The sequence below is a fragment of the Maylandia zebra genome, linkage group LG6, assembly GCF_041146795.1.
Source record: "Maylandia zebra isolate NMK-2024a linkage group LG6, Mzebra_GT3a, whole genome shotgun sequence".
Lineage (NCBI taxonomy): Eukaryota > Metazoa > Chordata > Actinopteri > Cichliformes > Cichlidae > Maylandia > Maylandia zebra.
In genome coordinates, this window is record NC_135172.1 from 33,889,677 (window position 1) to 33,917,155 (window position 27,479).

At 44.3% G+C, this 27,479-nt stretch overlaps 1 protein-coding gene across 5 annotated transcripts; it reads left to right on the forward strand.

The window, feature by feature from the left end:
• The first annotated feature begins 374 nt into the window (after positions 1-374).
• Positions 375-27,260, forward strand: LOC101487011 (adhesion G protein-coupled receptor L1). Of its 5 annotated transcripts, none has more exons than XM_004539103.3 (26): positions 375-1,705; positions 8,424-8,536; positions 10,805-11,018; positions 11,522-11,631; positions 12,458-12,472; positions 13,758-13,965; positions 15,210-15,474; positions 15,575-15,914; positions 16,003-16,296; positions 18,304-18,407; positions 18,541-18,726; positions 18,846-18,884; positions 18,965-19,145; positions 19,240-19,362; positions 19,847-20,064; positions 20,175-20,348; positions 21,016-21,228; positions 21,380-21,600; positions 21,774-21,840; positions 21,969-22,057; positions 22,693-22,861; positions 22,965-23,114; positions 23,197-23,293; positions 23,373-23,483; positions 23,853-23,876; positions 24,193-27,260. In XM_004539103.3, exons 2-26 carry the CDS (start codon positions 8,473-8,475, stop codon positions 26,181-26,183), a joined length of 5,667 nt encoding a protein of 1,888 aa, XP_004539160.2. In that variant the 5' UTR covers positions 375-1,705; positions 8,424-8,472; the 3' UTR covers positions 26,184-27,260. The 5 variants fall into 5 exon arrangements, with proteins under 5 accessions (XP_004539160.2, XP_023009546.2, XP_076741217.1 ...); XM_023153778.3 differs by having other exon boundaries at positions 23,856-23,876; XM_076885102.1 differs by having other exon boundaries at positions 23,004-23,114.
• Positions 27,261-27,479: the final 219 nt, after the last annotated feature.

Sequence of the window (27,479 nt, forward strand, 5' to 3'; positions counted from 1 at the left end):
AGTGAAATCATGGAGAAACTGGCTTTACTACACTATCATTGAGCTACTTTGACTGTAAATCATCTTCTCACATAATGAAGACCACATCCAGGCTTTGCACACTTCCTCGCGCATGCAGGCTAATCTGATGAAGCTTTCGATTGATCAGGCAAGATCTTCCTTTGCAACAGTTCCTTCTCTTTGTGACATTTTCTTCCTTCCTCTATATCCTCTAAGTGACCCATGCCTTAACTACATGCTGCCAGTACTTCTAAAATACAAGTACAAAAAGCTAAGGCAGAATGACAGTAATCATAGTAATCACAGCAGCAGCACTGGGGTTGAAATGCATCTCAGAGACAGAGAAGGAAGCCAGAGTATCATCAGGTGTCATCAGGTTTGATTGCTATGGATTGATGTGCTTTAGAAAAGGCAGAGACATGATGATTTATAACAAAGCTCTAACATTACAGCCAGATTGACAAATAGGTCATATTTTCTAGCAGTGCTGCACAAATGTCTGTGCACTGTGCAGCACAGGGTAGCTAACAAACAGCTCATCTCCCCTTTCACCATGATGTGGTCACAGAACTGTAAATGCTAAACTTACATCGGAGCTGGTCGGACCTGTAAAAGGAGACAGATGCCTGAATAAACACAAGCCGCTGTGTGTTTCATATTCCGTTGCTTTTGCCTACACAGCAGCTTTGCTCACTCAGACAAACCTTGACAATATAGCCGAAGCCCCCCCAACCCCGCCACTCTCTCTGCACAAGTACACACGCGCACGCATAAACAAACGTGCACACACGCAGAAGCGCAGACGCGTTGCGCGCTCTCGATTGCAGAACGCGCAACAAGCGGACCAGCGGATGGAGAGAGAGAAGAAGAGAGACGGACGGATGCAAGGCGAGGCCAGGAACGGGAAACTGTATCTTTCCTGACCGTCCAGCTGTTGTCTTTTCCTTCCCCCCTTAAACCCCAGTATTATTTTATAACGCGATTCTTGCTTCCCCCCCCCTATTTTTTTAAAGCCTGACATTTCTCCATATCCGTCCTGATGTGCCGCTGCACCCCATCACGATTCTTCAAGGATATGCAAAGCGGCTGTTATCACGTCGACGTTATTTTCCATTAAATGCAAGGATGTACCTAATGAACGGCATCGGAGGCGTACGATCAACAATGACAAACGACAGCTGAGCTCGGCGAGCCGTAGAAATCGACGGAGGGGCTCAGAGCGGTCGAGGTTTGTGCGTTAATTTGCGCCTAATTATTGTTTTCGTGTGTGCCCGTTTATTTCCCTCCCTTCATCCATCGGGGCTATAAGGCCTATAGCCCGCATCATTTCTGGGCATGAAACCCGTGGGAATTATGATACCAACGTGACGCACAGTCACACAGCACAGCGGGAAGACATCGAGCCTCTACAGGACGGAGGGAGGGTGTGAGGTCCAGCAGAGCAAAACCCTGCCTCTCGCACTGATCACAGGCGGAGGACGCCCAGTTGTTGCTGGACAAATCACGCTAATGACTGTCGTATAGCCCAGCAGGTCTCGCCCTCCACTAATTCCCCATTGAGTATTAAATTTTTTTTAATGCATCGGGCGCAGCGGAGCGGGAGAAAGGGAGGAGAGTACTGTGGGTGAGGGCGCGGAGAGACGGGATGCGGGAGACGCAGTGAGCGAGGAGGAGGAGGAGGACGAGGGAAACTGGAGGATTGACGGTAAGATATGGATATAGGCTATGAGGATGCACTCCGCCCCTCCTCTCTCTCTCTCTCTCTCTCTCTCGTTCACACGCACAATCGCACATATATGATCAATGCCCCAGAGGACAGCACAGGTGCCCCGCTTCTTTCATTGGTATTGCTTCTGCTTCTGCTGCTGCCAAGGGCCATTTGATCACTGAGTGGACATGGATCCCATGCGCTGCTGTGCTGGGGTTTTTAACGCTGGCTGCCATTAAAGCTTGGTCAGTAGTAGCCATGAGTGTTGTGAAATATTCACAGGCACGTGATTACCCGTCTTTGGAGATCAGAGAGGGGAAAAAGTGTTGTGATAGGGTGTCCCAGACTGGAACGCCAGAGGGGTCTGTCATGGGTGGTGTGATTTGTGTTCATTAACACACACCTTTGGTTGCAGCGTCATGTGTGCTGCAGTGAGCAGTGATGTAAAACACACACGCACACACACAAAAGGGGTTTTAATGCGGGTTTGGTTTGCTGATTCACCACAGATGGGAACATGAGGAGAAAAGAGAAAGAGATGAAGAGAGGTAGCAGAGCGAGTGAGTGAGAGTCCACTATCAATATTTCAGAGAGAGAAAGAGAGGACTGGGTCAGTGGAGGAGGCCAGGCGGAGAGACTGGAGTGACTGTGAGAAAGAGAGACGGAGCGATAGAGAGATGCAGAGGACAAAGGAGGTGAATGAAAGGGGAGAAAGGCTAAGGGAATAGATGGAGGAAGAGCTCAGTGGGTGACAGGACTCCTGCTCTACTGTCAGACTCAATCCCTGATTCATTTGTAGCCAAGGGTGTGCAAAGACATCGTTTGTGTCCTATTAATTATAGATACAAAAACATTGAAAAAGAGCTCATTAATATAGAGAACTATCTGTGAACCCAGATTTTAGAGCGGTGACTCCTTTCTGTTTGTGTGTGTGTGTGTGTGCGTCCGCACTGTGTGTTGGATGAGAAAGAGAAAACAAAGGTAATGAGGTTTGTTTCCATGTAGGGATCATTTACATCAACTACTGTGGAGTAAAAAGAAAGGACACAGTGATTTGCTTAAACCACTCAGACACACACATACATGCGCACACACAAGTTGGATGGGTTTTCTGTCATTTGACTTGTAAAATGCACCATATTTGTCTCTTTCTGTTCGGACCACCTCGAACAGGTTCCTCTCACGTCTCCTTGAATCAGTCAGACACACTGAGTCAGTCTCCCCGTTTGTGCTGTGAGCATTTTATGCAAGCCTGTGCAGAGCTGTGGGCGGATATATCAGTGTAATATCAATATCATGATATGAGAACAGACATCTGCTTGGATTTTTATATGACAAAGATAAGGGGCAGACACTTTGGCGTGTAAAAATCATTTAAATTTACCAATGTCAAAAGAGCAGCTAATTAATATTCTGTTACAGTTCCAAGTCAGACTGTGGAACAAATAATGAGACGTATTTAACTATGCTAATTTTGTCCAGGGGTTATGTTTAAACACGAAAAATAAATCGTACATAATCTGTAAAGCTGACATGCAGATATGTGCGTATGCTTTTGCTTAGTCAAGTGATTTTAATGTACACGGTCTGACAAAATCTCTGCGAGGAGACAAATTTTTGCCATATCACTGTACCTAATATTGCTATTTTGCTAAAATATTTTATTAATAAACCCTTTTTTCCTCCCTTCTGTCCAGACTGCTCTGTTCTCTCGTACTTCAGTTGATGATCTAGTGGCGTAAAGGCCTTTTCCAAGCCATGTGACATTTTAAAATCCAAACCGCAATCCTGTATTTTACTCTGCGAGTTTGTTCTGATGACATTTTCCAGCAGCTCACATTATCGGAGCAGGTTATGCTGACATACAACTGGGAGCAATGCCACATTTTCTTAAGTTTAAAGGATCACTTGCATACTTAAACACACTTTCAATTATGAACACATATACGTATGTTACTCACATATGTGAGTGTGTGTGTGTGTGTGTTTGCTGTGCAGCTGTATCGATACATAATGCGATATAATTTCAGATAGATTTGACAAGGTTTGAAAAGCTGTTTATAGATCAAATATGACAGACGGGAATTTTTTTTTTTTCAGTTAATGCAGCAAGTTAAAACCCCTAAAATAAGAAACTTAAAGATGTGAAATGTGATGGCAAAAATCCAAATCTGTGCTAAAAAGTCACTGCACATTTTCTTGTTATGTGTCAGGGAAATACCTCCTAAATTGAGAAAGAAGACTTTGAAGAAAGTATAAAATGTTCATTAGATGTTGAGAAGATCTAAATGAACACAGATGTCACTTTCAATTCTTTCGAGCAGGCGAACATTATTCTGAGCCAGTTGTGTCTGGCTGGAACTCCCTGCTTTCCTAGAAACTATTGGCCATGAAACATTAACAGATCATCTAATATCAGGCCTCTGCAAACTGTCAAGAGATCTGATGTGCCAAGACTTTGCAACATCAGCACAACTGTTTTCCAAACAAATATTAACATGTGCTGAACATGAGCCTGTAGGTCTTCCGAAAACACAACATTTTCACAGGTTTAAAACAAAGGAAAGCATCAGAAAGATAAAACCTACTTATTATTTAGATATTTTTTTGGAAAAAAAAATGTTATTTTTCTGATGATCGACTTATCATTGCGGTTCAAGCCGATATCTAAATTGTTATTACAAAAATCACATGCTGCTATAAACTATGTTCGTCGGTACTTTAAGTTGTCAGCGTTGACGGAACCCTGACTGAAGCTGAAGCAAACAACAGCCGGTGAACTACACATAAAATACGAGGGGAATGAACGTGGCTCCAGGGGTTCACGGGTCAGGAAGGGAAAACACTCTACACACGCTCGTAGGTCCACACTCCGTTCGCTCGTGCGCCCACTCGCTCCAATCTTCAACACGCTCCAACACGCGCCACTGCGCTCATCCAAACACTCGCGCTCTGAAATCCAAAGAGGTTCAAGGGACGGGTCCAGGAATCTACATCACACAAGACGAGAGATAACCACCGCAAGGGAGTCACTATGAAGACACGAGATATTAGTCAGCCGGGGCTACACCAACATGTGTCGCAAAACGGTCCAGCGACGAGAAACACTGAGCCGCCATCTTAACTAGCAGTCAGGAAAGCAGGATGATGGGCCGCAGGTGTGTGATTGCTCCCAGGTGCGTGGGCCAAAGGGGGGGAGCCCGCAATGAGCTCCGCCCAGGCAGAGCGAACACAGGAGAGAGAGAGAGAGCAAAAACAAAAACAAAAAACACATGTGGCCTTACTGGGTTGACTGGGCAGACACATGGACCGTGACAAAAGTAAAAGTGCCTGTAAAAACGAACACGGACTCCTCAAAGCAGCCAAAATCTGCCATCCACCCGTATTTAATGCACAGAATTGTACACTGTCAATGCAATTTTATACATAGTTTTAAAAAAAACATGATCCACTCATACAGCTGTCATGAAAGCTTGCAACTCATTGGCATAAGAATCTTTCCACCTCCACCGTGCAACCCACTTGACATGAATGCTGCACAAGCCTCCTATTGTACGCCTTGTTGGTCTGAGATTGGTTTCCGCCCACCTCTTACTGGCGTGGACAGTGGATTTGTTTGTTTTTTTACAGGGAGGCTATATATAAACTTCGACTAATTTTAAAATCAACCAATCAGGCAATTCCTTTGGATTTTGTCATATTAAGAAGTTTTTTTTTTTTTTACGTCCACTTATGGAAAGCAGATACAGTTGTAATGCCTTTTTAAAAAAAAAAAAAAGTATTATTTGAAGACAGACTTAAGTAAATTATGTGCTTTAAGAAAGATTCAGATTGGGCAATAATCTTAAATGTGACAGTAACAGATTTCAGCTATTATGCTTCGCACTGATCAGGTAAAAACAAAAGAATGATTAATGAGCAAACCCGTACAATTCTGGAGAGTTTCTGATACGGAGAAAATGCTTAAAGAGCACAAATGCATGGTGTGCTTTTAGCTCAGGGAGTGTGTGCTGAAGGCAGGATTACAGTTGTGATAAATATGTGAGGAAACCTATCAATGTTTAATCAGTCTTCCTGCAGTCTTTAGCAAAGACTCAATTCTTTAAGTGAGAGAAAACCCAATTACTTTTTGTGCAAAAACTTTCTTTTGTAAGAGATCCCGGCCTGCACCTCTTAAAAAATGTGGCACAGAACGAGACACCAGGGAGTCTTTCTGGCCTTCTGTGGGATTAATTAATACCTGCTAGTATTCCAGATATGTATAAAGTAGGGGTTAAAATCATAAAAATAACAAATACGACAGAAAATAAAAGAAAAATTTGGCTTGATATGCTAGTTACTACCATATTTTCTGTGTACCCTCATGCATGTAGGGGAATGCGACATCTCTAGTCCCAGGAGTCAGACATCGACCAGACAAACATACAGGCTCTAAAACCCCATAAGTGGCTTTGACTGCAGCATGTAGGCCTCAGCCCTCTGGGAAATGTAGAGGTCAATGGTCCGAAACTGGCAGTTGCACAAGGCACTGTAGTGTGTTTTGATTCTTAAATATTATCCATAGTGACAAGAAAATTCTCCCACTCTTGTTATTAAAAAGTCTTTCAGCCAATAAACCTTTCAGGGTTTCTGTTGGAAGACTAATCTATGTCTCTCCCCCACACCTCTTAATTAGTCTCTCCTCTCCATCACACACATACAAACACACATTCATTCATCCATTAAGAGCATAGTGCTACAAGGCTGCTTTGTCACTTTGTGCTTCATAGTGATCTACCCTCAGGCACTGATTGCTCTGTGACCAAAGAGAGGGAGGTTAGTCTCTCTTTCTATCTCGCCCTCTGTTGATTGTATGGCCTCTAATGCACGTGAGTGTACGTAACTTGATTTTTACATTATTTCTACAACAGGCTACTCGCATTCTTAAGGATCTGTGTGATGCAGAATTGTGTGATTACCGTCTAAACTACAAGAATTTAGATGTCACGCCTAAATTCTTGTAACAGCTATCATTGTAAAGCTACACTGCCGTGTAGCTGTGTGTAAAATGATGAACTGAGAATATTTTTATTTCATGAAATCGTCCAGCAAAACATGCAAACGAATTTTCTCTGTGTATATTCTTTGTAAATGGTTGGGTGTATTCACAGCATGCACGTTAATGTGTGCGCCTGTGTAATTTTTTTCACTCTAAGCATTATGTTCATACACTCACTTAGAGATAGCTGCCACTTCAAGTAGGCCGGCCGCTTCCCCGGGGCAGGATTTTGGTTGTAGGCAGTAAGCATGGTGGTGCAAACAGGGGGAACCGGGTGTGTGGCTTTGTCAAGGGCCATCAGTGTCCTTGCTCTACTTACTCTGCATCTATGTGTGTGTGTGTGTGTGTGTGTGGGGGGGGGGGGGGGGGGGGGGTCTGAGATAGCAAGAGAGAAAGAGAGAGATTTGGGGTAGCAAGCATAAGAAAATGCTGCCATAAGGGGTTTGCAGGAGACTAGACATATTGTGTGTATGTATTTGCGTGGTTGTGCGTGCATCTGATAAAAAATGGAAATGTTCTCATTCTGTTCAGTCTTTTATATTTACTGTGTGTGCGTGTGCATAGCTCACTGGTCCTGGGGCCTTTATTACAGCCTTGTTGGTTGAGTGGATTTAAAGAAGGCAGAGGTTTCTCTTCTCTTTCTTAGTTTATGCGCATGTGCCCGAATGCGTGCGAGGTTGTCTGTGTGTGTGTGCGTGCGAGCGCAAGTCTTTGAATGCGTGTTGGACATTTGTTGAGGAGTGACCTAAATCTGTCGGCCATCATTACCTAACAAGAAGACGGAGCGAAAACCGAGTCACAAATAAACACACATGCACACATATGTTTATGTACACACACACACAACCTCCCAAGACCGTAATTCTGGTTACGCAGTCCACACTACAGCTGTAGCTGAAATCCTAAAAGGAAAAAGAAATGTTATGGCGTACATGAGGCCCCTCCTCTCTCCCTTCTGTCCAGGGCCAAGAGTTCAGTTTATAGTAAGGAGTCATATTACTGTTGTTCTCTTGTAGCTCATCTTCCTGCGCCCCGTATGTTCCCTCATAAAAATCCACAGTGCACCATTGCCCTCTGATCACCTGTGTCTTCAGTCAGCTGCTTTACCTAGTTACGCCTGCGGGGGAAGAGATCGTCTCTACGACATGATTTATTTAGGATTACTGAAAAGTGGCCTAAGCTGAGCCCAGCCCTCTGCCTCTGTGAGTGTGTGTGTCTAAGGATAGAAAGATTAAGACTCTTTTATGGGTCAGTTGCCAGTATTGCTTCTGGCTAATTACAGACTTAAAACACAATTTCTCACGTGTGCGCTTTCAGTAACAGATACGCACATCCACTGTATACCTCCTCACTCTCCATCCCTCTCTCTCTCTCTCACTTCCTGAGACTGCACTGTGCTATCACCATGGTAACAGCAGATTGAGGGGCTTTTCGCTGCACCGATTGTTCAATTGTTATCTTTATTTTGCTCCCGCTCTGTGTCCGTCCGTCTGTCTGTCTGTCTCTATTATTCTGTCCTCTTTCCACCCTGCTGTGGTGTCTCATGTGCACTCTTTCATAGTCAGTGTGGGTTTCTGACCATCCAACACACACACGTGCGCGCACACACATCTCCACTAAGACGAGAGGGTGCAGTTTTTCACTCACAGTCTCACACTTCCACTGCTTCCTCCCCAGGCTCTCCTAGCACTGTGGTGGTGTGACGTCCTAACTCTTCCTGCCCAGCATGGCTGTGTCACTGTGGTTCGTGGGCGTGCTCACTCTGGCTCAAGTTGCGCCCTCTGGCCAAGGTAAGCGTCACGTCGAGGTGTTGATTCTGACAGCATTAAGTAGGAGGAATCCTATAAACTGAAACGCCATAGATAATGTCAGTGCAACACAAATTTGAGTGACTCACATCTAATCGAGTGAAGCCCAGTGCCACTAAAAAAAGGCATCTAGACAAGCTGTATGACATGCTTTGACCTACGCAAACACAAGATCTGAATACAAGTGTATGAGGAGCTGCCTGTAGCTCAAAGTCGATTAACAATCAGCTATTCAGCACGGCAGACAGTTACAGTACATCAGCAGCATACTAGTCACACCAAAGTGTTGCTTTAATGTTTTAATCCTGATGCTGCAAACACCTTGTCATGCGTACACGATACTCAAACTCGTGTGAGAAAGCGGATTAAGGTAATGGTAATGGGATTTTCTCCAATAACCATGGTTTACACAGCTTTAAAAGGTTGTCAGGTGAGTGTTTTCGCTGAGCCTGTATTTAACATATTCACACGTAGTGCTCAAAGAAAATGAAATCCTATACTTGTCTGATTGTGTTTACCGAGCACCTGAGTGTCAGTAGTGGTTTCAAAGCTGCGCGTCACATGTAGCTGTTACAAAGGAGGTGTGACGAGATTATGTCAACAGTCACATCTGGGATTCCTTCCAGTGTTAGCTTTCACACTTGCGCATTTTAAAGATTAAATTAGCGGTTTTCAACGTTTTCACAATTTCAAAGCATGTGTAATGTGTGTTAAATGTGCTAACAAATACAGGTATGGGAATGATTTGAATGAGGCAGTCAAAGTAAGGTCTCTATCCTAGGGAATCATTAATGGGATCAATGTCCTATAGTTCGTGGTATTGGATAGCTGATCCCATCTGTAGACCAGGAGTATTTATCTTCCCAAAGCCTGACAATGTAGCCCAGATGATGTAATCAGCCTGGCCATGTTAATATTGTTAGTATCACATTCTGTACAGTCTCCAGTCCTACAGAAATTGCTCATTCCCTGCCTTTTCTCCGTGCTCACCATTAGGCAGATATTTAATTCAATATGGAATTTCCCTGAAATCCAGTGCATCCATAGCATACGAAGGATACCATAGATACGGTATCCATGGTGTCAGATGTTAACATCTCGTAACTTTGGGATTCGATTTTGCATGTTAGCATCCATCACAGAGCACCACTCATAACTAAGTGCAAAAAAAAGGCTTAAAACAAATGTGAGACTGTGCCAGCATCCATGATTATGAATTATTGCTTCAAACCATAATACTAATAGGTGGTTTATGCAGTACTGAGCAAACGTTTTGAGCCACCACCATTTTTTATATTTTGCAAGGAGCCAGCAATAGTACTATTACAGATATACAAAGCAAAAAGCTTTTTGTGTAGAAAGAAACATCTTCTGAATGTATTTTAAGCGTTTTCTTTGCTTTTCACACATTTTCAGTTCAGTCCTTGTACTTTTCACAAAAACAGATAATTTGTTTCAATTTCTTAAGACGAATCTCTGAAAAATGCCAGCTTGACGGGCATAAAATAGTATTTCTGCACCAGATGAGATGTTAGCCTAAAACTTGATGGCATGATGTGCGGTATGCTATTAAAAAAATTGACAAAGCTGGACAAGTGGTGGACAAAAGAAGAAGTGGCAGGTCTAAAAAACTACTTATACAGCAGATGAATAGTGTTTGAAAGTCATGTCCTTAAGAAAGAGGAAAAAAATCCACAAAATAGCTGACACAGGAGAGATGCAGCTTTTCATTTTCAGTGATCCCAAACACACTGGCAGTGCAGTAAAATCATACCTGGATAGAAAAGCATGCAATATGCTCTCTCAGTTACGACTGGCCAGTCCAGAACCCGGACCTCAAAATTATTGAAGTGTTTTGGAATCATCTTGACAAAGAACGGTAGCCAACATTCACAGAAGAACTTTGAATGTCCTTCAAGAAGCCTGAAGACTACTACAAGAAAATTGTTAGGAAGGGGTTAAATTAGCTTTAGAAGGTAAAACTATTTTCATTTCAGCTGTAAAGTTGGACATTAAAACATGGGAGTCAGTAATTGGTTTATAGCTCTAAGAAGCCGTTTGACTCCCTTCAAAATCAGACACTACAAAAATAAATCAAATGCCAATTTTTAGAAATGTATTAACTTAACTATGAAGCTCCTTTTGCCTGTAGTAAATTTTGAAAACTTGGCTTTTCTTTCTTCTTGTGTTTCCGCCTTTCCCTTTCATCCGCTGCTGCCTCACCCCACTTCTCCCCCGCCTACTGTGCAGCCATGTCCCGGGCCGCTATGCCATTTGGCCTGCTACGCAGGGAGCTGGCATGTGAGGGTTACCCCATAGAGCTGCGCTGCCCAGGGAGCGATGTGGTTATGGTGGAGACTGCCAATTACGGACGCACCGATGATAAGATCTGTGATGCAGACCCCTTCCAGATGGAGAACACACAGTGTTACCTCCCTGACGCACTAAAGATCATGTCACAGAGGTGAGTATGTGTTGGGCTGCACATCCTGCTGTGTGTACACTATATTTGCATAAGCAGTTAAAAATTGCGCAGTAAAGATGCAAACTGTAATATCGTACTCGAGTTATTTGAATACGTCTTTTAGAAGTGGCTACGGCAATCAATGAGTGCATGAACTGTTTGTATGTGTGCACTGCTGCACAACATACACGCTGATTAGTAGGTTGTCTTGTGTGTCATGTATACATGCAGGTGAAGCAACCTCTCCAGCTAAGTATGAGTGCCTGGCTGCACCATTAGCTGTGTACTCAGCAGTGTTTTCCTCGAAGAACTGATCAATATTCAGTGAGAGGGAGAGTAGACAAATGGAGTGTCCTTTGCTTCCCCTTTCCTGTCTGGTAATCACTCCCCTTCCTTCCTTTGCTTTCTCTCTCCATCATCCGTATGACTCACCCATCCATCCATCCATCCATCCATCCATCCATCCATCCATCCATCCATCCATCCATCCATCCGTCCTCCAGGTGTAACAACAGGACTCAGTGTGTGGTGGTTGCAGGGGTTGATGTCTTCCCAGACCCCTGTCCTGGAACATACAAGTACTTGGAGATCCAGTATGAGTGTGTCCCTTACAGTGAGTATGCATATATATTTATTTCAACAGACATAAACACACATATACTGTATGTACACACACACACACAAACACACTCACACACATACATAAACACAAACACAAGTGCACACAGATTTAACCTATGTTTTTGTTTTTTTTTCACCAAGATGCATTTTAGGTTTTTGGTGTTTATTATTATTTGTACGTATGATTTCTGATGTTTACTAGTTCCCTGAGAAACTGATGGATAGAAAAAGACTGGGAGTTTTCGTTTTTGTTTTTGTTTCTCAGGGAACGTGTGTGCATGCTTGTGTTTCTGAAATGTAAAAAGAAAGTTGTACGGAGAAAGTACAGAGAGAAAAACTGTTTGCCAAAATGTCTTCTGCGTGTATGTGTGTTTGGGAGTATGCACTTGCGCGTGCATGCGTGTGTGTTTTCTTTTCCAGATTCACGCCACGGGAGTTGCTCTCTTTTCTCCACAGGAGCCTGATTGAGGGAAGGAGAGATCGGGGGAGGTGGGGGAGGGAAGGGGGAGAGGATAGGGTGGGAGGGGAGGAGAAGAGGGAAGAAGAATATGTTGGGTCTCTTTCGTGCTCCTTCCTTTTACGTGAACAATAATGTATGTGGTGAGAATGAGTTCCAAAGTCTTTATCTGTGCAAATCTTTCTTTCTCTCTTTCTTTCTTTCTTTTTCCCTTTCTTTCTTCCTTTCTTCCTTCCTTCCTTCCTTCCTTTCTTTCTCTCCTGCTTTTCTTGCTTGCTTTCTTGCTTCTCTTTACTTCCCTTCTTTCACCCTCTGACTTTTCTTTCTTTCTCTCCCTCTTTTTTTTCCTATGCTTGAGTAGAAGTGGACCAAAAAGGTAAAGACAATACATTGTAGCATCTTGATCTCTCCTTACCCCCGAACCCCCTCTTTTCTCTCCTTCTCTTCCTCTCTCCTACCATTTCTCTCTTCCTCCTACCCTAGGACGTTGTTTCGTAATCATGCTGGATGTTGCCCCCTCCCTTTTTTCATTTCCTACTCAGTTCTTTTCCCCCCATTTTATCCATCTCTCGTTGTATAGAAAGCCGTCCTTTTATCCAATTTTATCCAGGTTCTGCACCTAGTCTCTCTTCATCTTTTCTCTCTTGCTTTCTTGCTTTAGTTTCTTCACCTCTTCTTTCCCTCTTGCTCCTGGTTGATCTCTCTGTTCTCTGTCTCTCCTTCAGTCTCTGTGCACACCAACACAAACACAGCCACTCACACGTACATAAACACAATCTTCCTTTGAAGCTTTCCCTCCTCTATGTTCTTTCTTTCTTTTCTTTCGATCTTTCTTTTGTTCTTTCTTTCACTTTTTACTCTCCCTTCCTTCCTTCCTTCCTTCCTTTCTTCCTTCCTTCCTTCCTTCTTGTCTAGTCATCCTCTTCATGCTTATTTTCCCTTTTCTTCCCTTATAGGAAGAGCCCCTTATTTATCTTCATAGGAAAAATAAGACGAAATCTGTGTGATTGTATATCCGTCTGGATGTGTGCTTACCAAGCACTGCTTATGTGTGGGTGTGTGTGCATGCCTATTTGCATGCCAGTGTGAGACTGTACAGTATACATATGTGTCCATACAGTTATTGACATGTGGGTGGACCAATCGTTGTGCTCGGCGTAAACTAACCTGCCCTCTCATTCACTTCAAGGCAAAATTTAGCCCCGCCTTCTGCGTCCCTGACTCTACCTCACACTCTTTTTCACTCTTTTTGCACTAACCCACACACACACAGACACACACACACATACACACAAAAAAGCACATAAATACACTCACACCTTTCATTGCAGTGTCCCTGTTGTATTACTCACCACACACACACTAACAGTGTGTGATTTCTCAACACTTATACGTCTCTTCTGTTGCTTGCCTCTCGAGATCAGCACAGGTGTTTTAAATCCCTTTCTCTTTTTCTCTTCATTCTTTTTCCTTAATCTCGCTGCATTGACTGCATTTAATTCAATCCATTTTTCATGCATTGATCCATTTTCTCCCCACACCTGCTTCCACTTTCTTTCTCTTCACTCTTTTTCGCACTTCCCTTCCTGCGCTTTTGCTCCCTCTCTCTGTCTCTTCTCTCTCACATCCTGCCTCTACCCCACCTAATTCCCATCTTCCAGTTTTCGTGTGTCCTGGCTCACTGCTCAGCATCCAGCCAGCCTCCTCGCTCCTGGAGGTGGAGCATCAATCAGGGGCCTGGTGTAAAGACCCCCTGCAAGCTGGTGACAGGCTGTATGTCATGCCGTGGACACCCTATAGAACAGAGGTGCTGTATGAGTACGCCTCTTGGGATGACTATCGGCAAAACAGAGTCACCACAACCTATAAGTGAGTGCTTTGTGTACTGCGTATATTGTTGAGATAGTTGATGAATATTCAGTTACTCTAGGGTCTGCTTTGTTTATTGTTTTTTAAGAAACTGTAAAGTAACAGATTAATCACAGCTGGAAAAAAAAATCAATGAAGTAGTCTGTAATAAAAATAATGGCAGTTTGCAGGCCTTGGGGGCTTATTTCACATTTAGCCAAATCAATTTATTATGGAAAAAGAAAAACATTTATTTTATCCGTATAAAAAGTTGGTTTCATATATTCTATATCTATAACGTATGGTTAAATAAGAAGAGTTATAGTTAAAAGCATCATTGCCATTTATAGATGATAAGATTTCTGCTACACTCATTAAATGTGTTACCACTCATTTGTTAGCTCTTTGTGTAGTAGTTTGCATAGTTAGTGGTAAAATCTATGCATGCAGCTTCTGAGAGGCTTGCTCTCAGTGATGAATAAAAAGGTCTGGGATTATTAAAAGGTATTATATAAATGCTCTTAAGGCTACCACAATATCTGCAATTGTCACCAAAATAATATCCTAATTAGGCCACTAAAGAATCAGAATTCAAGATAATTTAATTTTCCTTATGCAACACAAGATTGTACACAGCAAAATCTCCAGTGTTAAATTAACACTGGAGAGTGTCTACATGGGTCCACTCCTCTGAGTGTTAAATACAACACTGTTGAGTGTTAAACACTGGAAAATAACTCAAAATGTTAGAAATATTCCAGTGTTAGAAAATCAGCACTGCTCAGTGTTAGCCATTGTTAATCTTCAAAACTGACTAGGTTACTTTTAAACATATAACACTGTCAAAAGTGTTAATTTAACACTCAACAGTGTTGTATTTAACACTCAGAGGTGTGGACCCATATAGACACTCTCTAGTGTTAATTTAACACTGGAGATTTTGCTGTGTATAACAAAATGTATCCCTTTATGCTGCTTACAAAATACAAATGAATGAAGCTAGCCTAAGTGTAGCTGGGGTTGATGTTTAATTTTAGTATCTTTTGGACTCTGTGGAGATATCTTGCTAATATCACTGATGTTTAGTTGGTGCTGTTGATGTTCTGGGTGGTTTTAATCTGAGCTGAGCTTTCCGGTCAACACACAACACGCCAATTTTTGATGTTTTGACTCCATATCGTTTCTATTGTTCTTCTGTAAAAGTAAAAAGTCACAAACTATATATTTTCACACATTTCATGACGTATTTCATAATAATCTCCTAGGTTGCCCAGCCGTGTGGATGGTACAGGCTTTGTGGTGTATGACGGTGCCGTATTTTACAACAAGGAGCGAACACGCAACCTTGTGAAATATGACCTACGCACCCGTATCAAGAGCGGGGAGGCAGTGGTGGTCAATGCTAACTACCACGATACCTCGCCTTACCGCTGGGGAGGGAAGTCGGACATCGATCTGGCAGTGGATGAGAACGGCCTTTGGGTTATTTACTCTACTGAAGCCAATAATGGACGCATCGTGGTCAGCCAGGTAGGAGGAAGGAAAAACAGATCGATGATTGTATTTTGGAAAGGATGAAGAAAGAAAAGAGGAGGTTTTGATTTTTTCATCATTTCTTTCCTGTTTGCAGGTGAACCCCTACACTCTCCGCTTTGAGGGTACCTGGGCAACTGGCTTTGACAAACGTGGAGCTAGCAACGCCTTCATGGCCTGCGGTGTGCTCTACGCCGTGCGCTCTGTTTTCCAGGATGATGAGGGGCAGGCAGATGGCCGAGCCAGCAGCAACATGGTGGTTTATGCCTACGATACCAGTCGTGGGCAGGAGCTTCCTGTTCAGATACCATTCCCAAACCCCTACCAGTACATCTCCTCCATAGATTACAACCCTAGAGACAACCAGCTGTATGTGTGGAATAACTACTATGTACTGAGATACCCTCTACAGTTCACACCACCACCACCTACTAAAGGTTAGTTGAATGATAGTAGTTGTGTAACTGGACATAGGTGACTAATGTAATAAATGTGGAGAATTAACAGTGCTTTTTGACCCTCCAGGGCCCTTGTCCTCTCTGATGACCACTGTCCGGTCATACACAGCCACAGTGGCTCTGACTCCAGTACGGCCGTCAGCCTCCCATCCAATTGGTGTCATCAACAGAGGGCCTTTTGACCAGCGGCCGATCACAGCCATGGTCCCTCTGACCCCACGCCCTCCTCTGCGTGTCCCCTTGGCCCCTGGGGGACTGGGTCAGGTGGGAGGATGTGAGAGTCGGGTGGCACGAGGGGTGCAGTGGCCCCCTACCCTAAAGGGGGAGACCGTGGAAAGGCCCTGCCCTAAGGGGTCTTTGGGTAGGTGTGGGAGATGTGGGCATGCCAGTGTGTGTGTTTGTGTGTGTGTGTGTGCGCAGATGTGAGCATGCCAACATGTTTGTTTCATGTGTGTGTAGTATCATTTGTGTGTGTGTGTGTGTGTGTATCCTGTTTCCCTTTGAAATGTAGTCGGATGTCCTCTCTTTGAACTTGCCTCAGATGAGTCTGAGAGGTTACAGTGTGTAGAGAAGCTGGGTTCAGCGACTCTTCCTCTCGCTGTGCAGCTGTCTTCCTCAGCCCTGCCTCCCTCTGAGGAGCAACTCTTATGGAGATTATGTAGAGATGCCTGGAGTGCGTTTTGCCTCTTCATAATCATGTTGAATGGCTTGGACATGGGTTTGGCACGGCAGTGATGATTGAGTCTTATCTTAAACGATGGTTATAACTGGAAACAGGCGTGGCTGTTGTTACATACTTAAACCTAATTTGCAGAACAAGTGTCCAGTCTTGGTTTTCATTAAATGTCTTGTAAACAAAATGTGTGCAGCAATTAAGCAGATAAAGGCTTCAAACTCAATTCATGGTAAATAATCACCTGGCTTCTGCTGTGGAGAGCCTTGCAACTTCTTTTAGCTCATACAGCAGTTCTGTTATTATGTTATTAACTGCAGGGTTCATTATCATTGGCCTCGTTTCCAGCAGTAGCTGTTTTCAGCAAAAATTAACCCTATTGTGCAATACTTGCTCGGAACCAAAAGCACAAGCAAAGTTAGTGACGAGCTGAGAAGGAAAAACTAAATGTGTACGGTGTAACAAGAAGGCAGTGATTTCCTAAAGTTTTAAACATACCTTTATAAATTGTGCTTTTATCAAAATAAACCATAAAATTGGAATTATCTGCATAGAAAAGTGAAAAATACACACATAGTGAAGTAAAAGATGATGTGTCAGACATTTTGGCCACTGGTTCACTGACTCTTGTTTGAAGACTCGAGTCAAGCATTTTTGGCTGTCCCGATCTAGGTATTTTGAAAGGGACAAGGGAGGGGTGACTCTTACTGAGAAATTGAGGATGCTGGATGCTTCTCCAGGCATTTTCCTGAAATTTGATCATTCATAAATTATAATTTTGCTTATCAATTGACCTGAAATAACAGAAAGATGCACAGACTTACAAGCAAACATGTCCGTGTGGAGCCACAGTGGGGCCCAGTACCAGCATGACGTGTGGGGTACAGATGACTGTGACTTGCTGACACTAAGCAGAGAGGGTGTCCAAGTGGGGTTCACTGTAGGCTTGCAGCATGCCCTATGAAGCATGTGCCACCACCAGCAGCTGCCCTAAAAACACTATATGGGAGGCCAAAGAGGATTTTCTGTGGGCATGCCCACTTTTGTTTGCTCACAGCAAACTCTCATGGGTACCCACTAAAAAAGCAAAACTACCATGGGATATCATGGGGCCATATAGGGGATCTCAAAAGACAAAACTGTGTAAGTGCTCCCACTTGGGGCATGCATGGGACAGGCTATTCTCACATAGCCGCATGTTCTCCCACAGCTACCCCAGTGTAGACATATTTGCTGGATTATTGCCATAGCGCTATGTGGACCAACTGTACTTACTTGCATAATCACTCTTTAATGGCCTATTTTGAAGCAGGAAAAAACTTGTTGTAGCAATCTTAAAGCATACCCTTGACAATTTTTTTACTCTAAATTGGACGACCGTTTGTAAAATGAGTACTGTGTGGTCTAACATAACATATGAAATTAGACACTAAAACCATAAACTCATCCAGAATGTCTTTTCTCAGACGATAAATCAAGTGAGAAGTAGATTTTTCTCTTAGACTCTTATAGAATCAACTAAAGGCCCCCTTCTGTCAATACGAAAGAATGCCAAGTTTAATGGACTTCCCCAATGGCTTTACTTCAGACACAGAGGCTACATCTGTCTCATATCTGGTCTATGCTCTGGTGTTATAAAATACAAACTGTCGGTTTCCTTTCTGACTTTCTGCGTCACCTTTTCCTTCTCTGCAGGTATAGCCTCCTATCAATGCATGTCGTCTCCAGTGGGCTGGAACTCCAGAGGCCCTGACCTTTCCAACTGCACCTCTCCCTGGGTCAGCCAAATTGCACAGAAGGTTAGTCACACACGCACACACACAACCACAAATGCACACGCATGCTGTGCAAATGCCCTAAAGCTAGTCAGCAAGCAGCTCTCTCTTAAATGTCAAAATATTTGACATTCTAAACACCCCCGCCTCACTCCAGATTAAGAGTGGAGAGAATGCAGCCAACATCGCCGGGGAGTTGGTCAACCTGACCCGGGGGCGGATCTATGCCGGTGATGTCAGCATGTCCGTCAAGCTAATTGAACAGCTGCTCGAGATACTGGACGCTCAGCTCCAGGCCTTGAGACCAGCCAATAAAGAGTCAGCAGCACGCAATTACAACAAGGTAAATTGTTGCTGTTGTCAGTGTGGATGTGTGCTTGACCTTTCCTGGAAATGAACAGAAATGTCAACGATGACGATTCTAAAAGATATCTAACAGATGTTTTTCTGCTTTTTTTTTAGCTGCAGAAGAGAGAACGCACATGCAAAGCTTATGTTCAGGTAAGATAGATGGATAGACAGCTAGCTAGCTAGCTAGCTAGACTGATAGATGTAACTGTCTCTCCCCTCTTGTTTTTCAGGCCGTTGTTCAGACAGTTGACAACTTGCTTGGTCCTGAAGCTCTTGTGTCCTGGGCTGATATGAGCAATGCTGACCAGTCACGCTCTGCGTCACTGCTATTAGATGCAGTAGAAAAAGGAGCGTTTCTCTTGGCTAATAACCTTTATGAAGCACGTTTCAGTGACAGGGCACCAAATGTTGGTACGCTGACTTTTTCGTCCGTTTTCTTGTCATATTCTCCTCAAACTAGCAGCTCATCCAGACTTGTGTGTACCTCTGGTCCTCTTATGCACAGATCTGGAGGTGTACGTGTTAAATACAGAGGCGGACATACAGGACCTGAAGTTCCCTAACACTTACGACAGCGACAGCATCCTACAGATATCAGCACTGGCCCTGCAACAGTACAGCAACAACGGTATGTGGCACATAGGAGAAACTGATCAGTGTTAGTTCAGGCAGGGCACATCCTCAAGCTCTGCTGCAATCAGGCAGATCAGCTGATCTCAGTGCCAAGCCACATGAGCTAATGGCTAAGCTGATACTTGTTTACTGAATCTTTAGGCTGCCTATAGCTTCTGCACACATATAAACCTCTTTGCTGTGTTAGCAGTGCCTGCCCTGTCCTATACACGGGGACCTGGTGCTGCACTCCCATAACAGAGCCATAGCACCAAATATAAGAGCACTGCAGAAGGAAATATTAATCTTATTTTCACAGCAGTAGTTGTGACAAAGATATTTATTACAAACAGATTTCTTCTTAAATTATAGTTATTAAACCATGGCTAAGACTGATTGTTTGGAGAATTAATACTAGCTTTTCTCAGATAGTAAGATTTCAGACATATCATTATTCCAGATCAATTATTTCATGCTATTTTATATTGTTTTTTCTCCAGGTCAGGTGAAATTAGTCCTTTCCCTCTACAAGAACCTGGGCTCCTTCCTGACAACTCAGAACTCGACCCTGCGGCTTGGACTGGGGCTGGGCCAGAGCTCAGAGGTCAGGCACAAGAGCCTGGTGGTGAACTCTCATGTCATCTCTGCATCTGTGCACAGAGGATCCAGCAGAGTGTATCTCACCGAGCCAGTGATCTTCACTCTTAGGCACCTGCAGGTCTCTTAACTCTGTTCAGCGTAAAAGTCACATTGAAATGAACAAATTTGTAACACTTTGCATAATTGCTGTGTTGAACATACTGTTTATTGATGCCTTTGTTTCCTCAGCTGGAGAACCACTTTGGTCCCAATTGCTCTTTTTGGAACGCATCAGGGGTTTCTGGGAATGGCAGGTGGTCTACACAGGGCTGCCGCCTGTTACACACAAACAACACACACACTACTTGCGCCTGCAACCATCTGTCCAGCTATGCTGTCCTCATGACATACCAGCAACCTGCTGTAAGTAACACACGCTGACACATAGCAGCATTTAATTCGTGGAAGCTACTGTTCGCCATATTGCCATTGTGCATTCGCACCGTTTGAGCACAGAATGTATTTTCAATATGTTTAATTTGGCAACTATTATGCCAGTATGGACGTACCACTGAAAACAGTCACGTTTTTTCTTGTAATTTTACATGCATTTGCTTGTGTGGTCAGACTAAGATCTTAAAAGTCAGATTTTGAGATGAACAGCTGACAGACTTTAAAGTTGAATAAAAAAAAAACTTGTTCCATCCTCACCCACCAGGAACTTGTCGATTCCCCCCGCCCGCCACGGCGCCCATTTGTGGTTGCACAGTTGGAGTTCACCCCTGCTGTTCTCTCTGAAATGTTGTTTAAAAATCAAGTGCAAAGTGGGTGATAATTTGGATTTGTGGCTGTAAAAGAGAGAGTGATACATGTAGCAGAATATTTTTTCTGCCATGAAATTAAATTTTGTGTTCTCAGTAAGATGCTCACTCTGTTTGGTATGATTGCATTCCTTTAAATAAATGTTATGTGGAACAAGGATAGAAACACAGCAGTTTTCAGCATGTGATATGCCCACAAACAAATGGGCATCAAGATAAATATCTATGAATGTCTTACACTTTCTTTCATGTCTGCTTTTCTTTGTCAGTTCGGAGCTGGTGTGGAAGAGCTTTTTGTCTATGTGGTTTCCTGGGTTGGCATCTCGGTAGCATTGGTGTGCTTGGCGACCTGCCTTACCACACTGTGCTGCCAGGGGGCGCCCTGGCATACAGACCACAGCACCATTCACTGTAACCTGTGGGCTAACCTGCTCATCACTGAAGTTCTTTTCCTTGTTGGTGCCAACAAGACTCAGTACACTGTTAGTGTTTTATTTCTTTTTATGATGATATTGGACTAGAAAACAATAGCATTTTAAAGAAGTGCGTCTTGATCTAGATAATAATTTTAAAAGCTTGACATAATAACTCAATAGTAATAAATCACTTTTTGGCTGCCTCCTGATTTTTCAGGTTCTCTGCTCCATCACCGCCGGCCTGTTGCACTTTTCGCTGCTCTCTGTGTTTTGTTGGTTGTGTCTGGAAGGAGTGGAACTGTACCTGCTCCAGCGGGAGGTGTTCGAGGGGCGGAACTCCAGGAGGAAGTATTTCTACCTGTGTGGATACTCTGTTCCTGGGCTGGTGGTGGCCGTGTCCGCAGCCATCGACTTTAGAGGCTACGGCTCGAAAACTGCGTAAGATGACTGGTCTGTGGGTGTGTTTGCTGTGTGTGGCTTTGACTCCACATTCTTGGAAGCTTGCATGGGGACAGTTACTCCGTTGTTTTGTCATCTCCTGCTTATTAATTTGTTTTTCTTAAGATTCCTATTTTCCTGTAATTCGTTGTTTTGTTTGTATATATTTGCAGATGCTGGCTACGCACAGACAATTACTTCATCTGGAGTTTCCTCGGACCTGTTGCTGTCATCATTACGGTGAGATTTCATCTCGTGTTAGAAATGCCAACCGTTTCCTGTTTGACTGTGTCATAGCGTCATGATCAGTAATTTTGTTTTAATGAGCATATATTTGACTGTGTTTGATCTTCCTCTTTTGCCATCAGTTAAACCTCATTGTGTTGGTGATGACCTTACATAAGATGCACAGCACCGCTGCTTTGAAGCCAGACTCCAGTCGCCATGACAACCTGAGGTTAGTAAGAGTCTCTCGTGCCGAATTATTATGTGTCATTGTGCAAAGCATGAATTGATTGTGAGTCCGTTTTATTAAACATCTTTCGAGTGCATTTGTTATTATTAATGTTGAATGAAATTTCATTAATATCATTTAATAAAGGTAAGAGAACTGAAAGAAGAAGTGCAGCAACTGTAGCCTTTAAAAACCCGAATTAAATGCACTGCAGCAGTCTTGAATAGCAGCATGACCTATGTAGACTCTGCGTCCTTTTGAGTGAGTAAAGGTCAGACCTTAGCATTGCTGCAAAAATGACAAATAGAGGGAAGAAAAAGCATTCATTCAACAAAAGAGAAAAAGTCAGCGAGTGTGTATGTGAGTAATGTCGAGCATGTTCAAGGTAGTGCAGCCCACATCTGTCACAGCTTTCTTTCACAGTTCCTGTTGCTGATGGGGGCTGTCAGATACATTTGGCTTTACAAACCTCAGTGCTGTTACATGCTCCTTCCTCCTCTTTGTGTTAATAATTTAGCTGCCCTGTGAAATAGAGGCACAGTTGAATTTTATTCATTTTCAACGTGAGGCAAGTGAAAACCTATGTTTTAAATTGCTCATCAGAAAAGTAAAATATGTCTTTGCTTTGGTGTCTGCAGGGCATGGGCAGTTGGCTCCCTGACACTGCTCTTCCTGCAGAGCGTCACTTGGTCTTCAGGCCTCATGTTCCTATCTGCTCCATCTCTCCTCCTGGCTTACCTCTTCTCGTCCCTCAACACTGCCCAGGCTCTTCTTATCAGCATACTGCACTGCAGCCTCGCCAGGAAGGTCAGTGTCAGTGAGCATGAATCATTAAATAACTGCAGGTGTCTGTCAGTGGCATAATTTATTTGAAGAAAGCCGTCTTCTACATGACTAAATAATGTTTTAGGGTCAGAAGGATTATGGCCGTTGCCTGCGTCTTTCGCAGTGCTGCGCAACTTCCTCGTCCAGCTCTCCAGACTCGGTAAAGGGTGCCGCCCTTAGATCCAACAGCCGCTACACCAGCAGCCAGAGTCGCAGGGCCACGGCTAACAGACAGGTATGCTGAAGCACTCTGTGCCTCTTAGTCTCCTTCTTTGTGTCTGAGCCAGGTTTGAACTTCTGTAATATGTCTGTTTCAGAGTCGTATCAGAAGGATGTGGAATGACACCGTTCGCAGGCAGACTGAGTCGTCTTTCATTGCAGCGGATGTTAATAATACACCTACTCTTAACCGAGGTACAAGAGTTTATAGCTCAGATATGCTGGCTCTGCAGACAAAGAATGTGCCATTTATTTTCTCCCTCTTTATCATCAGCTGCTTTGGGGAACCATTTTCTTACTAACCAAGTGCTGCAGACTCATGCTGGAGCCTCTCCATATGACACAGTGCTGGCCCAGGGATATAATCAACCCTTTACCTCCACAGGTACATCCTAATACAGTTCTCTATACTCCCTGCTTCTCTGGCTATTCTTTTCTTCTCTTATTATTATCTTTTACCATTCTCTTATTTATGTATATGCACAAAACCCTGCAAAGCTCTAGGCTATGCTGAATACTGAGTGACTGTTAGACCACTATTATATACAGTAGCCATTTATACAAGCAAAAATTTTGTTTGTTTAGCTTTTAATAGCCTAAAGCTTTTGCACAGTACAGTGTTGTCTGTTTTTGTACAGTATGGATGCTTGGATTTGTTTGAGTTTGTTTAATTCTGCTTTAGTTGTTCGACTTGAAATAATTGTTTCTTTTTTGATACTTTTCCTCTCTGTCTTTCTGTCTTAACATGGACCAGTAGGAACCTTCAGAAACAAGCAGAGTATGAGCTCTTCCCTCTTGTGCTCACTTGAATCATTGAGCGCCACTCCCTTGTGCACTGTGCTTCAATTCATAGACTATCTGTGAAATGTTTGCACACAGTCACAATGCACAGACCATAAAGACATAAAGCACATTTCTCCATGTGGCTACATAACCAAACATTTCATTCAGAAATATTAATATCCAAAACACTCTCAGCAGGAACACCAAACGCTGCCCATTCATTCATTTGGTCATTCATATATATTTAATGCTAAAGTTCTTATGGGTTCCTTGGCTTTTTGTGACTGGCATTTTCTTTTTTCTCCTAACAGAGGGTGGCGTTTCACAAAGCCAGGAGTCTTGTGGGTTGGACAGTGTGTGTCTCAATGGAGGCTACACCCCCAACACCTTCACCCTGCACGGTTTAGGGACGACTCCTGGGTCCCGAGCTGGAGTAGTGGGCAGCACTGACCTTCTGAGGGACGGAGGAGTTGGAATGGGAGGGGACGACATCTCCCCGGGGCTCCTGACACCGCACGGGGGAGCAGATCTGAGCGGTGGTGCTGGGATGCGTCGTAATCTGTCCGATGCAGCAGCACTAGAGAAGATGATTATTTCAGAGCTGGTACAGAGCAACCTGAGGCCTTCAGTTCCCATGCCTGTTCCTCCTGAGCGCTACGGCAGCTTGGCGAGGCCGCACCACCACGACAGGCCGGCTCTCACTCACACTGCCACGTTAACGCGACACGCACAGCCGCCACAAGAGGGATGGGCTACCTCCTTGCAGCCAAGCACACGGCATAACGCACAAGAGGGCTGGTCACAAACAAGGCACCTCACACAAGACACTGAGACACATTCCACGACACGTGGACAAGATCATACCACAACGCCTCGCTTACAAGACGGCTGGTCACACGCGCGCATTTCTGGGGATTCTGAGTCCCGTGAGCTGCTTAAAGATGGGGACCACTCACAGCTGCAAGGTACTCTGGGACGCCGTGGGCTTCAGGAAAGACAGCAAGCGCGTCCCCCTGATGTACAAGCACGACCTTATTCCACTCTCAGCCGCACGCCTGGTACTCTGTCCCGCCACCGCAGCACTGCAGAGTCAAGTGGAGGGACGGACAGAGACAGGGAGAAAGAAAGAGAGCGAGACCGGGATCGTTATCGCGACAGGCCCCTCCCACCTCCTCCTCCACCTCCACCACAGGACTCAGAGCCCCTGTACAAGGCCCTGGAGGAGCCACTGCTGATGAAACAGAGGGAGGCAGGTGTAGAGACATGGAGAGGCGGCCAGGACAGAGAGAAGGATGAGACGTTTCTATTAAAAAGAGATGGAATGATGGATGATTGGAGGAGTGGAGGAGAGATGGGGAGAGATGAATCTTTTACCTCTCAGAAGAGAGATGGAGAGATGGACAAATGGAGAGGCGGGATTGACAGAGGGAGGGAGGAGTCTCATATGCTGGAGAGGAGAGATGGAAGGGTGGAGGTGTGGCGAGGAGCGGAGACAGAGCGGGAAGAGACTTTTATAACTCAAAAGAAAGATTTTGGGATGGATGGATGGAGAGGTGGAATAGAGAGAGAGAAAGACGAATCCCTATTTTTAAAGGACAGAGATGGTTGGAGAGCAGGGATCGAACGAGAAAGCGAGAAACAGAAGGACAGAGTGCTTGACGTGTGGAGAGGAGGGATGGATGTAGACAGGGAGGAATCCTTCCTGTTTGAGAGCAAAGATGGAGGTCCAGATGGGAGGAAAAGAGGGAAAGACAGAGGGTCTCTTCGGTATGGTGAGCGAGAAGATTCTGACAGCTTCTCTCTGCCCTTGACCCCAGATCTCGACCTTGATGCTGACTCTTCACCTATCTACGCCCGAGATTCAAACCCCTCCCCTCTCTACCCTGGAGACCGCCGCTCACCGCCGCTTAGTATCTTCCCCCGAAGCTCTCCGCCGACAAATATATTCGCTCCACGAGAAAGTAACTCCCCTCCCAACAACCTCTATTCCCGCCATTCCCCGCAGGTGTACAGCCGGAGCAGCTCCCCTCCTCGCTTCTACACCCGCAACTCCCCCCCGACCCTCTCGTACCCAGACAGCAGCCCCGAAGGTCCAGAAGAAGTCAGCCCCACAGGTCAGCCTCAGCGGCCATCTCTGGAGCTGCCGTACAGCCTCGGGCGACCCCCGCTGGGCCCTCGGCCTAACCACCTCCAGACCTTCTACCAGCCACCACCGATGGCATCCAATGGAGAGGCAGGGTACACGCCAGAGCCCTCCTCTGAAGGAGATGATGGACAGATGCAGCGGGTGACGAGCCTGTGACTAGGGCGGTGGTGATTGGGGCATAGAAATCAGGGAGGAGGAGGAAGATGGTGATAATAACAACACATAATGACGATCAAGCTGATGGAAACGATTATGATTATGTTAATGAAAAGGTTAATGATGATGGATGATTAACAGTGATGCCTATGAAAGTGATGGCTCCTCCCTGCTTCTATCTCCCGATCACCACGAGACTTCCCCCCTTTCCATGTTTTGTTACTTTTGTATGACTGTGATCCATTGATAACTCTTCCTCCTATTCCCCTCTCTCTTCTCTCTTTCCCTAAACCCTGCTGTGTCTTCCCATCTCATCGGTGCTTATCCTTATTGGCCTGTCGTCTAAGTTTCTATTGCTTCATCGGCTGGGTGTTGCCCCTCCCTGTAGCAAGCAAGCAGTGTGTCAAAGAAGCACTTGTGTGTTGCCAAAAAATCTTTTCAAAGAACATGTGCATGACTTTATAGTGGCTTTACAAGGCTACATACTGTAGGAGGAAGTGCTGAAGTGTGCGTGACGTACGAGTGTGCGCGTAGCTTGATGAGCACGGGTGTGCGCAAGGGAGTGTTTGTGTGTATGCGTGTCTGAGAGAGGAAGCGGGAGAAAGGGTGTGTGTATATACATCATTCTTGTATAATTAATGTATCACAGTGAAGCATTTTATCTATACCAACTGGAGGGCCTCTTAAACACATCCCCTCCTACTGATTTTGAACTCTTGACCAATCCTATTTCACATCAAGACCAAAACCTCTGCGCCCCGACCTGCCACTGACTGTAGGTGATGGAACTTTTGACTGCAGAGCCAGAGATCATGTAAAACCTCAGAACTTTTCTGCAACTCCCCCCGAGATCCTTGTACATATCGCCTCAAGTGTTCTGATTGTCTTGTATTGCTATTGAAGTTCAAGTAAACGTGAAAAAAAAGGTTCCTGTTTGTGTTTCTGTTCGTGCATGTGTAAATGTAAATGTGTCAACTTGCAGATGAGTTAGAGCTGTCTACTACTGCAGCCAGAATGATTTTAAAAAAAAATTACAGTTCAATCAGACCACTGGCTTATTACACCAACAGAACATTGTTAGAGTTTGTAGTCTAGACTCTGAGCTCATCTAACCCAGCAGATATGGTACATATAGGAATTGGGGAATGATGAGTAAACATGCCCCCTGGAGTCTACAGGTGAATGCTGAGGCAGTGGAGAGGTCGACACAGCAGGAAGCAATTCAGTGCAGCCACCTCATTGACAGATCAGAGGGAGAGATGGAAAATTCTGCAGCTTTAATAGACCAACAAGTTG

Bases quoted from the DNA above. Each gene is read 5' to 3' on its own strand.
- LOC101487011 (XM_004539103.3), top strand. From the start codon at position 8,473: ATGGCTGTGTCACTGTGGTTCGTGGGCGTGCTCACTCTGGCTCAAGTT. The intron at 15,475-15,574 runs GTAGGAGGAAGG...TCCTGTTTGCAG, and splicing joins GACGCATCGTGGTCAGCCAG to GTGAACCCCTACACTCTCCG. The intron at 18,885-18,964 runs GTAAGATAGATG...CTTGTTTTTCAG, and splicing joins CATGCAAAGCTTATGTTCAG to GCCGTTGTTCAGACAGTTGA.